Source organism: Mus musculus, chromosome 7 (assembly GCF_000001635.26).
Source record: "Mus musculus strain C57BL/6J chromosome 7, GRCm38.p6 C57BL/6J".
NCBI lineage: Eukaryota > Metazoa > Chordata > Mammalia > Rodentia > Muridae > Mus > Mus musculus.
Genome location: NC_000073.6, coordinates 49,919,550 through 49,934,885, shown reverse-complemented (window position 1 = coordinate 49,934,885; position 15,336 = coordinate 49,919,550). Strand labels below are relative to the sequence as shown.

General features: G+C 47.2%; 1 protein-coding gene across 7 annotated transcripts in view; it reads right to left on the bottom strand.

Moving 5' to 3' along the window:
* Positions 1 to 15,336, bottom strand: part of Slc6a5 (solute carrier family 6 (neurotransmitter transporter, glycine), member 5) — a 56,881-nt gene that overhangs the window by 28,979 nt on the left and 12,566 nt on the right. For all 7 annotated transcript variants that reach the window (XM_006540546.4, XM_006540549.3, NM_001146013.1 and 4 more), the window contains 2 exons: positions 7,180 to 7,321; positions 4,769 to 4,901 (listed from right to left, as the gene is read on the bottom strand). In XM_006540546.4, the coding sequence (XP_006540609.1) occupies positions 4,769 to 4,901; positions 7,180 to 7,321 (275 nt within the window). The remainder of the gene's footprint in view (positions 1 to 4,768; positions 4,902 to 7,179; positions 7,322 to 15,336) is intronic.

Genomic DNA, 15,336 nt, shown 5'->3' with positions numbered 1-15,336 from the left:
GGGCAGAGCCTAGAAGGAATGCCAACAGGGGTGGCAAACTGTGCCTGCTCAACTCCACAGTCACAGGGTCTAGAGTTTAAATCCTGACTCCTCCACTTATGAGCTGGGTTGCTTTGGGGAGTGGCTAAACCTCTCTGGATGTAAGTGTTAATACCTGCAGGTGGTAAGAGCTGCATGTCCCTTACAGAGTACTGGGAGGAGCATGATGGGGCAATCAAAGGAGAAGAGGATTGAGAGCCTGCCTAGGACCACAAAAGTAAACTGTCAAACACTGAAACACCCTGCCACTCAAAGCCAAGCTCTTACTCTCTGACTCCAGCCCAGAAAGGTCTGACCACCTCTTTCCACCTGGACCACTATACAGATGCCTCTCCTCTGACACATGCAACATTAGTCACTTTGCCCTTCTGGTCCCTCTGGTCCCAGAGATGAGGTAGTGCCCACAGCCAGCCCCTCTGTGGTGGTTTGAATATGCTTGGCCCAGGGAGTGGCACTATTGAGAGGTGTGGCCTTGTTAGAGGAAGTATGTCACTGTGGGGGTGGGCTGTGAGACCCTCCTTTTAGCTGCTTGGGAGCCAGTCTTCTCCTGTTTGACTTTGGAACAAGATGTAGAACTCTCGACTCCTCCAGCCCATGTCTGCCTGGATGCTGCCATGCTCCTGCCTTTATCATAATGGACTGAACCTCTTGAACCTGTAAGCCAGCCCTGGTTAAATGTTGTCTGCTGCAGACCCTCTGGGTCCCTTTGTCTGCATGGAATGGGTCTCTGGTCGCAGGTGGGCAAAGAGTCAGCGAATGACAGACAGACCAACACACGAGATTGTGTAGAATCTGAATGTATGTTGTCAGGTCGAGCATCAAACTTTTTATACAGCAGAATAGCAAGAAACCAGACGAGATACAATCCACCAAGTTACAATACAAAAGGAATGTATACATCAAAAGAAGGCGGGAACTAGACCGCTGCCACTAAGAAAGGAGCCAGGTGTAAAGCTAGTCTATTGTTAAACCCACCACCAGGGGTTCTACTTTAGTAGACCTTCTCATGAATACGGCAATACCACAACCCCCCCCTATTTCCTGGGCCCTGATAATTTCTAGTAACTTTTAAGTATCTGTGAAGAATCTCCATTTGTCATAAGAATTCACCAATTTGCTTCTAATATGCAATGTAGCCTGTGCTGAAGATTTCTATCTCAGTGGGATTCCCTGGCTCTTACATGGTAAACACTCTGCAGACCAGCTCTGAGCTGTTGTCCTTAGTAAATACTCTGCAGACTAGCCTTGAGCTTCTTTGGCTCCGTCTTTTGTAATGCTTAATTAGTTACTGAATAGGTAACTTCCTTACTGCATTCCTACCGATTCCAAGCTCATAGGCTTCTGGAACCTTGGAACACTGGCGAAGGCTATGTCAGAATTCAATCTTAAAAGGCACTTATAATAAGATAATACTAAAAGAGAGCACGTGGACCCATACACCAGACTAACGCGGGGATAGGTTATGAGTATGCGGGTTAATGAGAACGCCAAAGCTCCAGGAGGTGAGTTTCCATGAAACTCTTTGCCTCGTGAGAGCTTCCAGGCAGACTTCACTGGAGTGTGCATGGCAGTTGTCCTTTATAAGAGTTGCCTTGGTTATGGTGTCTCCGCACATCAATGGAAACCCTAAGATACCCTCCTACATCTCCGAACTTGCTTCTCTCTTCTTAAAGTCTGAAGGAAAACAGAAGACCCTGCATCTGCACACAGACATTCTAAAACCTCAAGGATATCTGACACCTTGAGAGAGAAAAAATATCACTCTACCTCAGGCTGACCAGACTGACCTCCCCATTGTGAGATGAGCCTGGAAGAGGAGCTGCTACCAGGCAAGGCATGGTCACAGACAGTCTCACTTCTTACCTTCACCAGGGACGGAGCAGCAGAGGACACCTAACTGGGGGCTGATGGGAAGGAAAGCCTACAGGAGGACCACAGAGGAGAAGAAACATCCTAGTCCATGGGGACCATCAAGACCCCTCCCTCTCACTTGACGTCAGCCTGATCAGCTGAGCCAGCTGTTCCCACATAGCTGTTGTGACATGAGCCTTATTTTGCAGAGAAAGCTGAGGTCTGGGCTGAACATCTCACAGAGGATTAAATAACTCATTCGTGGACTTCCAGCTTGAACCAATGTCCAAACCTGAAGCCACTCCAAAGCCATTACTTCCATTAGGGTCATTCTGTAAACTGACAGGCCAGAAACAGGAGCTGGGTGCTAACAGTAGGCAAGAGAGGTGTCTAGGGTGCATGCTTTCAGGAGGTGGCACTTGCAGGGACCTACAAGCCCATGTGAGTGTCTCCTTAAAAAATCACACCTTGGGTACTTCCTCACCTCCCCTGCACATGGCCCCATGGGTAGGTGGCCCAGTTCCTTTGCTCCTGGTGAATGGAGAGGGGAATATTTGGCTTATACCTCGGACGTGAGAGAGGAGCAGGTGGAGGCTTTCTGCAAGCTGCTTGTCTGGGTCAGGTGGGCTCCCACCAGCACCTGCTTCAAATGGCGGGTCAAAGCTGACTGTGAACAGTAATGAAGCATGCTTGGCAGGAAGGAGGCTGACTGGATCACCTGGCCCTTGCAGGCACCCTCCTCCTCACCGCAGGGGTCCCACACAGACAGCTAATTAGGTTCCCTTTACTGGGTTGCTCGCACTTGCAGGCAGAGCAGCCCCAGGACCCCAGGCTATCTGCCTACTGGTCACCTGTCGAGTTCTACCAGTTCAAAGGCCACGTCTCCAAAGAGCCAACTTTGTCCCCTCAGGTCCTGCACTAGAGGAACGGAGCTCACATCACTGCAGGGAAAGAGGCATCTCTGTAGGACAGGGCTTTGCTTGTGGAATCTCCATTGTAAAGGAGCCAGTCACAAATGAACAACTCAGTCCCACATTCTCTCTGGCTCGCAAATAACTTTGATTCATAGCAGTAAAACCTGGGGCCGAATAAGAAGCTTCGGCTCACTATTTCTGGTAGCACTCCTCATTTTAAAGGGGGAAAAAATAGACACCTCAAAAAATCAATAGTTTTTTATTGGAAACTTTCCTCGGTGAGCCAGCATTAGTGTGGCAGTTGTCAGTGACAAGCCTACATGCTCCAGACTGCTTTAAACTTCCTGTCCCCTGAAGCCTATGAAATCTGCCCCCAAAGGTTAAATCCTAATCACTTGAACGAGCTAGCCGTAATGCCACTCCACCAACAGCACAGATGAACGGAACTTTAAAGAATCTTAAGAGGCTAAGTGTGCTGGTGTACACTCAGAAGCCGCAATTAGGAGGTAGAGACAGGCGGGTCTCTGTGAGTTCAAGGCTCACCTGGTCTGTCTAGCAAGTTCCAAGACAGCCAGGACTGCACAGTGATGCCCTGACTCAGAAAACAAACAAACAGAAAGAACCTTACAGAATATTTATTTTAATCCTGGATTTTGTAAATGAGCACAATAAGGCCCCGATGCACCCGGGGGGGGCTTCCCAAAGTCATAATGATAAATGGAGCTGAGACAGGCTAGGAGAACTGATAGCCTGATACTTCATGTAAATGGGGACCTGTGGTTCTCTGTTCCTTATAGCAAAAGAAAGAGAAAGCCGGCTAGATTCTAGGCTTTGCAATGAGCTAGACCCATGTTCAAATGCCCCTGCTGCTGTTTACCAGCTGTGTGACAGCAGGCAGCCTAGCCTGTCTGTAGATGGGAATAGGGGACCCGCGCGGCAGGTGCTATGAAACTGACGTACTGATGCATGTGGAGAAATCAGCCGGTGCTCCACACAGAGCTCTCCACAAGATACCTACTCATCCTGATTCCCCAGTGAGGTCACTGTTTCTGGGATGCCAGCAGGGATGACCATTAGTCTATTCCATCAGCCGATTATAACAAAGTGGAAGAAACTGGCTGGCCCTTTAAAAGACCTGGCCATAGACTAGGTATTTTACATGCATTCTTACACCCTATGGCAATCCTACAGGGTATGGGGGTTGAGGATTAAGAAACACACTCCCAAGGATTACTATCTTGCCATAGTTACACAGCTAGGAAGAGACTGCATCCTCTTCACTGGGCCATAGTCAAGCCACATCATCTCCATCCCCAGCCTGTGGGACTTTTGCTGAGCAGATGCTTGGCCGGCTGTGCTAAGCATCCTTAGAAGATGGAGCGGCCATTCCACTCAGATCCAATACATGTGGGGCAAGCACATCAGGAAAGCACAGGGGACCCTGGACATGGCTGTGTGGTCCCTTCAGCATTCTGCACCTTCCTATAGCCCCCACAGCATTCATCCTGAACCAGTGGGGTCCTCAGGCTTCCATCCCAGCTCCCATTTTACAGATTGGTAAACAGATCTTAGAGAATGCATAGGCCCTGATAGCTCCTTTGGCAAGTGCTCAGATAGAACAATGTGGGAACTAGAGGGCCTTAAACACCTGCTAGCTCAACATCTTTCACCTTCAAACGGAGAAAACAGAAGTCCTAAAAAAAAAAAAAAAAAAAAAAGCTAAGATGAGACCCTTGGCTTTTTATTTGCTGGAGGAAAAAAAATAAATGTTAAGAGTAAATCAAAAGTTCAGCCAAGTTTCATGTCTCAAGTGGAGACAACCTCACACAACACACACCATGGGAAGCCCTCAGGGGCCTGAAGGCTGTGAGAAGAATAACCCAGTCTCAAAAAAGGCAGAAGAGGAGGAAGGGGTGGGGGTGAGGGGTGGGGGGAAGAGAGGTCAGACAAAGCCAAGTTCTTACTTTTCCTGATGACTTAATTCCTTTCGCCAGTGATGCGTACACAATCACCCAAGCCAAGAAAAGGCAGAAGGCCAAGGGCCACCGGATCTCACCCGGATATTCAATCCCTGCAGAAATCTTCAGCACAAAATACCTAAAAAAATCAGAGAGATGGAAGAAGGAGAAAGGGAGGGAGGGGAAGGGGAGGAAGGGAGGGAGGGAGAGGGGAGGAAGGGAGGGAGAGAGGGAGTGGGGGAGAAGAGAAGTGAAGATGTGCAAGCTTCAACCTTGGGTCAGAGCATCAGAGCCGGGAGATTTCAGCACACCCAGCACTTCCCACAGCCTGTAAGCAGAGATTGGTGGGCCTGGCTCTTGCCTAAGGCTGTCTACTTACTAAGGATTTGCGGATCTCTTTTAACTGAGCTGGAAGGTCTTGTGTGATAGTGGATTGATTTTGTGAAAGACAGTTGGCACTATCCACTGGAGTTGCCACACAAAAAGCACAACTGTAATCTCAACACTTAGGATGTGGAGGCAGAGGATCAGGAATGTACGGTCATTCTCAGCTGTATAGTAAGTTCGAGCCCAGCCTGGACTACATGAGACACACACACACACACACCCTCTCAAAAAAAAAAAAAAAGGTAAATAAACAAAATGAAAGATGTATAATAGAAATTCTGAAGTGGGGACTTGGGAGATTGCTCAGTGGTTTGAGTACTGACTCCCCAGTCCTGAGGAGAGAAGTCTGGATCCTAGCAGCCACATGAGGAGCCCAGCACCCACAAACACTGAAAAGCTCTGAAGGAGCTAATGCCCCCTTCTAGCTTCTACAGGAGTATCTATAGCCACATTTGCATAAACTCACAAGTCACTTAAACACACACATGCTCAAGTAAATAAATAAAATAAATCTTTTTTTTAAAGATGAAGGAGGAGGAGGAAGAAAAAGAAGAAGAAGAAGAAGAAGAAGAAGAAGAAGAAGAAGAAGAAGAAGAGGAAGAGGAAGAGGAAGAGGAAGAGGAAGAGGAAGAGGAAGAGGAAGAAGAAGAAGAAGAAGAAGAAGAAGAAGAAGAAGAAGAAGAAGAAGAAGAGGAGGAAGAGGAGGAAGAGGAGGAGGAGGGAGGAGGAGGAGGAAGAAGGAGGAGGAGGAGGAGGAGGAGGAGGAGGATGTCAAGCTTTTCCATACTGGAGCACAGTTGTACTTCTCAACTTTACAAAGCAGGAGTGTAGAAAGCAGTCACTTAAAGTGCACCTCTGCACGTACTTCGAGTTGTACTAGGCATGCTCTGAGGCTGATGTTGGCTAAAATGTTAAAGTACTCACTCTAGAGTGCTTGCCTGGCAAACATACAGCCCTGCTTTTCATCTCCAGCACTGTGTGAACAGGACCAGATGGTGTCCTGTAATCCCAGCATTGGGGGATGGGGGCAGGAGGATTTAGAGTGTAAGGTGAACTGTACCTCGGTGGACTAGTTAGAGAGCTCAAGAATTGGGCTGCATGAGACTCCAATAGTACTGGCTCATATTGCCTAAAAACAGCTCAAGTGGGTCTGAGCACCCCAGCACTCTGACGGCTCCCCCTTAGCTTGCCTCAGTCCACTCCCCACCATTTTATAATTCCACTCACTTACAATCCTGCTCACACCAGAGTGCACATGAGTGGCTGGACCACATTGTTTTCCCCTCCATGAAATGTCTACACTGCCCCCCGCTCCACAAACATTTCAGCAAGTACACTTACAGCTGAAAGTCTTCTAGTAATCTTGAACCCCATCACCAGCATTCAATAATGGACACAGAGAAAGGACAAAACTCAGCCAGGCATGGGGCCTCATGCCTGTAAAACCAGCCCCAGAAACTCAGGCAAGAGGATTCTTGTGAGTTCAAAACTATTCCAGACCACATGGTGAGTCCAAGCCAGCCAGGGCTACAGAGAGAGTCTCCTTTTGGAAAGAAGGGAAGGAAAGAAAAAAGGAAAGGCAGAAAGGAAGAAGAAAAGGATGGAGGAAGGGGAAGAGAGGGAGAAAAAAGAAAGGAAGGAGAGATGGAGGAAGGAAAGGAGAGATAAGGGAGAGAGGAAGAAAGGAGGGATGAAAGAAAGTCTGTTTCCTCCTTGAAGCTAAGTGCCTGACCCTAATGGTTTTCTTACTTTTGACTTCTCTTCCCTGGAGGTCAAGTGCAGATGGACAGAGTGACCTGGCTGACAGGTGTCAGCTTGGATGACATGAGTCAAGGTTAGCATTTATTTCTTATCAACATGGATTGCCACAGTACACAGCACATAGCTTTTGGAAGCCCAACCAGACACAATCTCCCTCTCAGACCACTGGCATCAGCAAGGAGAGTACAAAGGGAGGCCACCCACCCCTCCCACCTCCAAACCATCTTCTGGGCTTGCTTACAGAGCTTCCCCAGACCCAGCCAGCTTACTTGAAGTACTCTTCACTCCCGCTGACAAATGTCTTATTGGTCTGGCTGGTGAAGTTAACCATTGTCAAGTTCGGATAGGCAGTCATGCAGAAAGTAGAGTTCTTGATCTGTATCTTGGGATGGTCACCGATAACACAGGAATCTGATCGGGAGAGGAAGAGGATGGACCAGGAACGTTGAGAGAAGTATGGAGAATAGACAGCGATCTCTCTGCCCATCCGAGGTAAGAAGCCAGAGCTCTAAGCATTGAGGGGCAGCAGGGAAATGTTGGCAGAGTGTAGTCCTCACCCTGCATTCTCCAGCCCTGCAATACCTTGTACTAATAGCAAAACCCCACATGTGTGCAACCCTGGAATCTTTAAAAAAGAAAAACTGGGCTTGTGCCTTCAAACCCAGCACTCAGGAAGCCGAGGCAGGAGGATGTCTGTGAGTTCAAGACCGGCCTGGTCCATATAGTTAGTTCCAGAACATCCAGGGTAATACGGTAAAACCCTATCTAAAATAAATAATTAAGTTTTTAAATAAAGAAATGAGCTTTTTAAAGTCATTAAGGTCATTTAAAGGTCAATATCATGACTGAAGTCCCATAGGTCATAAGATCTAAATTCAGACCCAGATCCTTAGGACACTACAGAAGGCATATCAGTTACAGATATCAATTTGAGCAGGGGTATCCTGTGAGGCTCCTTCTTAAGTGCTATTGCTATAGAAGGCTTTCTAGTAAGTGGTCTCTCTGGCCAGGACAAGAGTGCCAGCCTATAATCCCAGCATGTGTCAGACAGAGGCAGGAAGATCAAGGAGGCTGGGATACAGCTCAGTTGGTCGGTTGCCAGGCATGCAGGAAACCCCAGGTTCAATTCCCAGCACCGCATAAAACCAGGTGTAGTTGCTCACATCTGCAATCCCAACACTCGGGAGGTGGATGCAAAGAGGTCAGAACTTTAAGGTTATGACCAGCTTCACAGCAGTTTCTAAAACATCCTGAACTAGATTCTGTGTCAAGAAAAAAATAATAATAATTTCTAAGCCCTGCTTTGAAGCACCACCTAGTAATATAGACAACACACAGTAGGTACTCTTAGAACCTGTGCTATGCTCTTTCCACACTCACATGGGTCAGCAGGCCTAGTGACCACACTGTGTGCTAAAGGGCCTTCAACAGGACCTGAGAATGTGTCGTCTTGGTGAATGTGATCATCATGGGCCATATAGTAATATCCAGAAACATTTCTAACTTTTGCATCTGAGCAGCTCAGCACTATTGACATCAAGAGCATAAAGACCAAGGCTGCTGCTGCTGCTGCTGCTGCTGCTGCTGCTGCTGCTGCTACAATGAGCAAGTCAGTTCTCCATGTTGACAAAGAATTATCCCATGCAAAATCCCAATAGCTGAGAATGCCTGGAATAAGAAGAGAAAGTCAACCAGTCAACCACATGAGCGTTAGCATGCCAGGGTGCAGGGGTGCCAGGGTGCCAGGCACCGTTGAGGTTTGGTCTTTTGCTTGTGTTGTAATGCTAAATGCTGGCCTCCGAGGCCTGGGTGCCTCCAGGGATACGAGGGTCTGCACTTACCCAAGTGACTTACACAAGTGATACTTTGTAACCTTGACCCCCACCCCACTTACCCAAGTGACTTACACAAGTGATACTTTGTAACCTTGACCCCCACCCCAAAAATTTTCCCTGAATGGTGAATAAAATGCCTACAGCTTGGGAGAAGAAAGATAGGCAAAGATGGGTTCCTGGGCTTGGAGCTGAGGAGACCATAAGGGTGAAAAGAAGGTGGGAGAGGAGAAAGATGTCATAGGTTAGGAGTTGGGAAAGCATGGTCATGAAGGCTGGCCAATTGGAGTTAAGAGCAGCCCAGATGAAACATAAGTAATAACTTGGGGTTATCGATAGGACATAGATTTTAATAGCATAGAGGATAGATTTCTGCCCAGCTCTAGCGCTGATTAAGGCGTACTGTAAATAATAAAAGTTGTGTGTCTTTTATCTAGGAACTAAATGATCAAAGGTGAGTTAGAAGTCCCAGATTGAGAATAAATAATTTCTACAATAAGACCCCATGCTGGGCTCAGCTCAAGAAGTCGTCTTTAGACACAGCAAGCATAGATTATTTTAATCTTTACTCTCAATAGGAAGAAGCTGGGGTATTTCTGACCGTTTTGCAATGTGTTTCTAACAGCAGTATAAACTGCTAGACACACAGCTGTGGGTTTTCTCAGGGGTGAAGCACTAACTAGCATGCCTAAGGCCCTAGGTTCTAATTCCAGCACCACAGAAGGGGATGCAATAAGTAAAAATGGGCAGAAATTTGAAACAAAAAGCCCGCTGGACTCCCAAAAGACAGTTTCATCAAGCACCAAGTAGCAAGACAACTGGCACTGTGAGGACTAGGTCTCGGGGATGTCTGCAACACTGGATGCTCATGGCCCCCAAGCCTTACGTCACCCCTGTGAGCCAAGTCCTGGAATCAGCTGGTACCCAGAGCTGCAGCCGCTTACCAAGGATGCAAGTCCTGCCAGGAGGAACGGGGCACTTGCTTTTTGCAGTCCTCACTCTGATCTACCCCACTCTGGAGTACACAGCAGGGCTCATGGGCTCGTGCACCTAGAGAGTCCAGCACAGGGGCCCAAGGAGGAAGGCACAAATGGGGAATGACGGCAGCAGCAGACAGATTGTTCCCACCAATCCGCAATGACCTTTTCCAGATGTTCAGGTCCAGATGCAGAAAGTGAGTCTGCATACCATCTTCCTTTTCTAAGTTTTGGAGAATGAGTTAAAATTGTTCTAGACACCATGACAAAATGCATGCAGTGAAGATGCATTGTGCCACGCTCCAAGCCACGCCCCAAACCATGCCCCGAGCCACACCCTCTGTGAGTGCAGCCACAAGGGCAAGAGTGGGGGTTCAGGCTTCCACCAGGCCTGAGAGCACCTCCAACTGCTAGGGATGGATGGATCTCGTTCACGGGGCTATTGCAGGGTCCAAAGTAAGTGAGATAAGAGGCTTAAAAATACTCAATACATCCTAGCAGTAACTCAATCTTCGTCATATTACCTGTCCACGAGGCAGACTGTACTCTGTATCACTTCCGAGGAACACACTGACCTACCTCAATGGCCGGCTGCTCCCCCACCCCCACCCCTAGTTATCTCAGAATGCCGAGGGAAGATTCCAACAACATGGGCTGCTGATGTTGCTCATTGCTAGAGTGTTTGCCTAGCAGCACGAAGCCTCCGGTTCAGTCTTCGGATGCACATTAGACCACGTGTGGTGGTGTACACCTGTAATCCCGGCATGTGACAGGCTGAGACAGGAAGGCTGCCAGGAGCGTGAGCCCAACCTTATCTCAAACAAGCAAGATTCAAATAACAGTAGAAAACCCCTCCCCTTCTGATTGGCTCCCCAGACTCTCTCCGAGGAGTACTAATAATTACTTCCCGGGCCAAATCATTCTTTGCTGGAAGAAGGCTGTCCTATGTGGTAATAGCCACTGGCTGCTGCTCACCAAACACTAGTAGTCTTACCACCCCAGACCAAAAACAAAAGCAAAAACAAAAACAAAAACTGGCTCTGCTAAATCTCAGGCTGAGAATCTGTTTCTAGGTGTCTCCTAGAAGCTGCCTTTTCAACATTAGCTCTTTAATTAAAAAAACAAAACAACAAAACCAAAACAAAACAAAATAAAAACAACAACAACAAAAACATTTTCAGAAGGATTCCAGACTCCCGACTATCAAATCTTTGCTGGGGAAGATTTCTTCTTTTAATTTCTTTTAATTTCTTCTTTTAATTTCTTTTAATCCCCTGAACCAGGGGATTAAAGTTCCACTCAGATCCTTTTGGCGTAAATCACCACGGCTTAATTCTGATTTTTCCTGATGAAAAGCAACCCATCCGCTAAGATCTCAGTGATCGCTGCTTGCTTCCAAAATTGCCTTTGTAAAGACTCCCTGGACCCGTGAATGCCCAGAGGACCACCGACCAGCCAACCCAGTGTAGCCTCATAAGATCCAGTTCCAGGTTCCCACTGCAATGCTGCAGAGCCACCAGCAGCCTCGAGCCTCCTGCAATGTCTCTTCTAACCACTAGGTGGCAGGAGCGTGCTTCTCGGCTCTCTGCCCTTTCTGTCCGCCAGAGAAGCAGTGACAGGCCATCTCATCAGAGCTCCGCGGCCCAACAACCCCGAACAAAGAACAGCGATAATGATCGGCTAAATTGGAAAGCTGTTGGAATGGGATTCTCTTTACTCGGGCAATTATTAATAAATGAAAGCACAGGAAAGACCGGGGAGAAAAGGGATCATTTAATTAAAGTTCTAATGAAAATTAAGCCATTCCAGAAATAGAAATGGTGTTTATACTGTTCCAATTTGAGCTGACCCAGCTAAGGCCCTGTTTGAACAAAACAGTGGCTGAACTCATTCCGCAGGGTAGGGACAAACTGTCCTCCATTGCAGATCCTTGGAGGGCTGAGTCAGCCTGGGCAGTAGCCTGTCCTACAAGCTGTACCTAGAGACGCAGGAAGCTGAGACTAGAGGATTGCCATCTGAACTACAGAACAAGGCCTTGCCTTAATAAAAACGGGAAGGAAGATGAAATGACTAGGCATGTTCTGCCTCTCTCTGTAGGCAGCCCCAGGGCTGGTCTCGGGCTGGAGTGGGCACAGTGCTTGGCATCTGCATGCTGACATGAACAATCAGACAACATGATCAGAGCAACACTGGTGGTGGACACACCTCCACCCACTGTGTGTGAGGGTCACAATGTTAAGCCATTTATACGTCCGTTCATCTCCTGGGACAGTGCCAGGCTTGCTTTGAAAACGAAGTGGTTACAGGGCTGAGGCGGTGCCTTGGGGGTCATGTGGGGAACACTGCAAGGGAGGAGAGGGGGCATCAGGTCCATTTCCCAAAGAAGCCTAGCTTGGTGTATTCATCTTGGAGATGGCATGGGAAAAGCTATTGTCTAAATTCCCAACAGCTGGGCCAAGCAGAAGGGATTTAAAGCAATGTGTATCTCTATAGGTCAGGATTCTCTTACCTTTCTACGGCACCTCAAAACCCAACAGGATTGAAACCCCTATCAAAGAGAACTTGACCCCATGTATAGAGCCCACCCATGTACAAGTAATGCAGAAGCTGAGGGGAGTGCAGAGAGGGGGTGGGGGAATATTGATACTTTGCTTTATTTAATTAACAAAAAAAAAATTAGAAACTATGGCTAAGCGTGCTGCGGCCTCTGACTCATTCATGGGCTCCTAGGAATAATCAGAGAAATATGCCCATTGTCTGTGCTCTGGTTGTTTTAATGGTGTACGGCTGGTGAATAGATGCCTAGCCATGCCAGGCCCCATAGCCCTCTGCCTCTCAGGGTTGCTTCACACCACACTGGAGAGAGACATGAATCCAAACCAGGGCAGGGTCATGCCTGCCTCTCTCTTAAGGCATCACCTATATGCCTGGCCAAGGTACCTAGGTAGCTTTAAAAAGAATAAACACACACATGTAAAAATGAATAGACTACACAATAGATGCATATCTATGACAGAAAAATGGAGCAAAGATGGGCCCCAAATTGTTCAAATTTTTATCCTTACATCCATGTAGGTATCTCTAATAAAGATAAAATCCCACTATGAACATAGCATGCTTTTAAATGTATTAGGATGTGGGAGGTTTTTCCCATGCTTTTATATATGACTATTTGTTTTTAATGATTATAGAATAACTTATTATGAAGGGTGAGCCATGATTTATTTGAGCAATGGAATTGTGGGGCTCTTTATCACATACTAAGTTCCTACTGCTTTCCAGCACTGTGAATGTGATTGCAATGAGCAGTTTCGTACCATATTTATCTGTCTCTAATTTTCCCTTTGCACGGATGCCTCCACGTAGAATCATCACAGTGATAGCTTAGCTATTGCGTGCGTGATCTTTCTTGCTATCACACAGAATATCAACCACAAATATCACTGGGGGGGGGGAACACCTGTCATGATATCACTTTTGCTGGGACTTGATAGACTAGAACACGTGGACCAAAGATTCTTTAAACACCCCGGACAGGCAGAAAATATGGGGGTCACATGGCCCAAAATGCAGACCTTGCAACTTACATTGCAAGTTTGAAAACTCCCCTTAGTCATCTGGGGAAAAAAAACAATAATCATCGCGTCACTTGCCGTCTGCAATCCGCAGGTTCTGTTCAAGAGGGGTAAAAATGTGACTTTATGGTGCAGCCTTGCAGTCTAGGAAGCATTTAGCACTGGGGTAAGTCTGTGGCCTTAAAAGACATGCATACTTGGACTCCAGTCCCCAAGTCCGACCAGACACCTAATTCAGAGCTTCTGCTCAAGGTTTTTCGCCTGTGACATAGAAACAACGGAATGCCTATGTAGGCTTGTTGTGCATATTAACATTGAATAGTCAATGAAAGAGCGTCTCAGACAGACAGCGTGCAGTGAAAGTGGCTGTCTTTAATATGTGCTCAGATGCTACACTGGTGAGAGTGGACCTTCTTGGTAGAAGACTGCATATTTCTGAATGATACTCCCACCTGGGGGACAGCTGCAGGACACTGATCGCTGTGACCATATGGCCTCTCAGGCTCGCTCCAGAAAGCATCCTTGGATCCTAAATCAAAAGCCACAACTTGATCCAGCACATAGTCTTGGAAGGGAACTTCCTTTCCAGTCAGATTTTGGCAAAGACAAGCTGGACTCTGGGATGGGTTATGACCTGAGTTTTCTCCACTCCAGGAGGCAATTCCTGGAATAACGTGCTTGATCTAAACTTGCTGGTTGTTTCCAAGAAGATATTCTGGCATCTGATTGCTGCCTGGGATTCTGTGGAGAGCTGCAAGTGAATCTCTCCAAAATCACAGATTTTTTTTTTTCTTTTTTAGAGGTAAGTACTGCATGAGGCAAAGAAGGTGGGCCACGCCTCATTCCAAAACCAAGTATGGTCCACATTGTCAAAAACTATTCTGGAGGTGGGGAGGGTGTTAGTTACTCAATGGTGGCTCACGTGTGTGTGTTCAGTCCCCAACGGCAAGAAAAACAGAAAGGCACTGAGCAACTTCTACCCTGGTAGTTAGTTCCTAGCTTGGCTTATACTTGAGCAAAAACAACATATTGCTTCCTTTATTGAGATGGGATCTCATGTAACCCACTGGCCTCAAGCTTGCTATGCAGTCAAGGATGACTTTGAATTTCTAGTCCTCCTGCCTCCACCTCCAGAGTGCTGGAATGAATCGTAGACATTCACTACCACACCGAGCTTATGCTGTGCTAGGGATCAAACTCGGGGTCCTATGCACGGTACACAATACTCTATCAACTGAGATGGATCCTAAGTCCAAATCTGAGAAGATTTTAAATCCTGGTTCCCAGAGTCATTGATGCAGTCTGATCTTTAATTCATCAAGTTTGTTCCTTAAGTGACTGACATTGCTCATTCCCAGGTGATTCTGATATGCAGCTACCAGCTTTGGGTACCACTCTAGTGCCCTGAGAAAACTGTCAACAGGGAACCAGTGGAGATGAAGACTATGAGCCCCACAGATACTGAGGGACACTTAGCCTTGGTCATGCATCCATAGGGAACCTGTGCAAGCCCCGTTCCCCACTCCTGAGCCCTGCCAGGTGTGCAGAATTTGGATTGAAGGGAAACAACTTTATTGTTCCTCTCTTTTGCTGTTATTCAAAACCTTTCTAGGTGGAGGCTGGGTGTGGGGTGGTGTGTGTGTGTGTGTGTGTGTGTGTGTGTGTGTGTGTGTGTGTAAAAGCACTACAGTGTATACTGTGTCCTTCAATGTGGGACTGGGACTATATAGGACATGTGTTGATTTTAATGTGCGATGTCCTCCATAGATTCACATATTTGAGCACTTGGTCCCCAGTAGGTGGTGCTGTTGGGGGAGGATTAGGAGGCGTGGCCTTGCTGGAGGAAGTACATGATGACTGGGAGCAGGCTTGAGGGTTTATAGCATTGCCCATGTGATGGTGTGAATAAGAATGTCCCCTATGGGCTCATACGTTTGAGTGCTTAGTCATCAGGGAGCGGCACTGCTTGAGAAGGATTAGGGGTGTGGCCTTGTTGGAGCAGGTGCATCACTGGGTGGGGTTTAAGGTTCCAAAGGCCCACA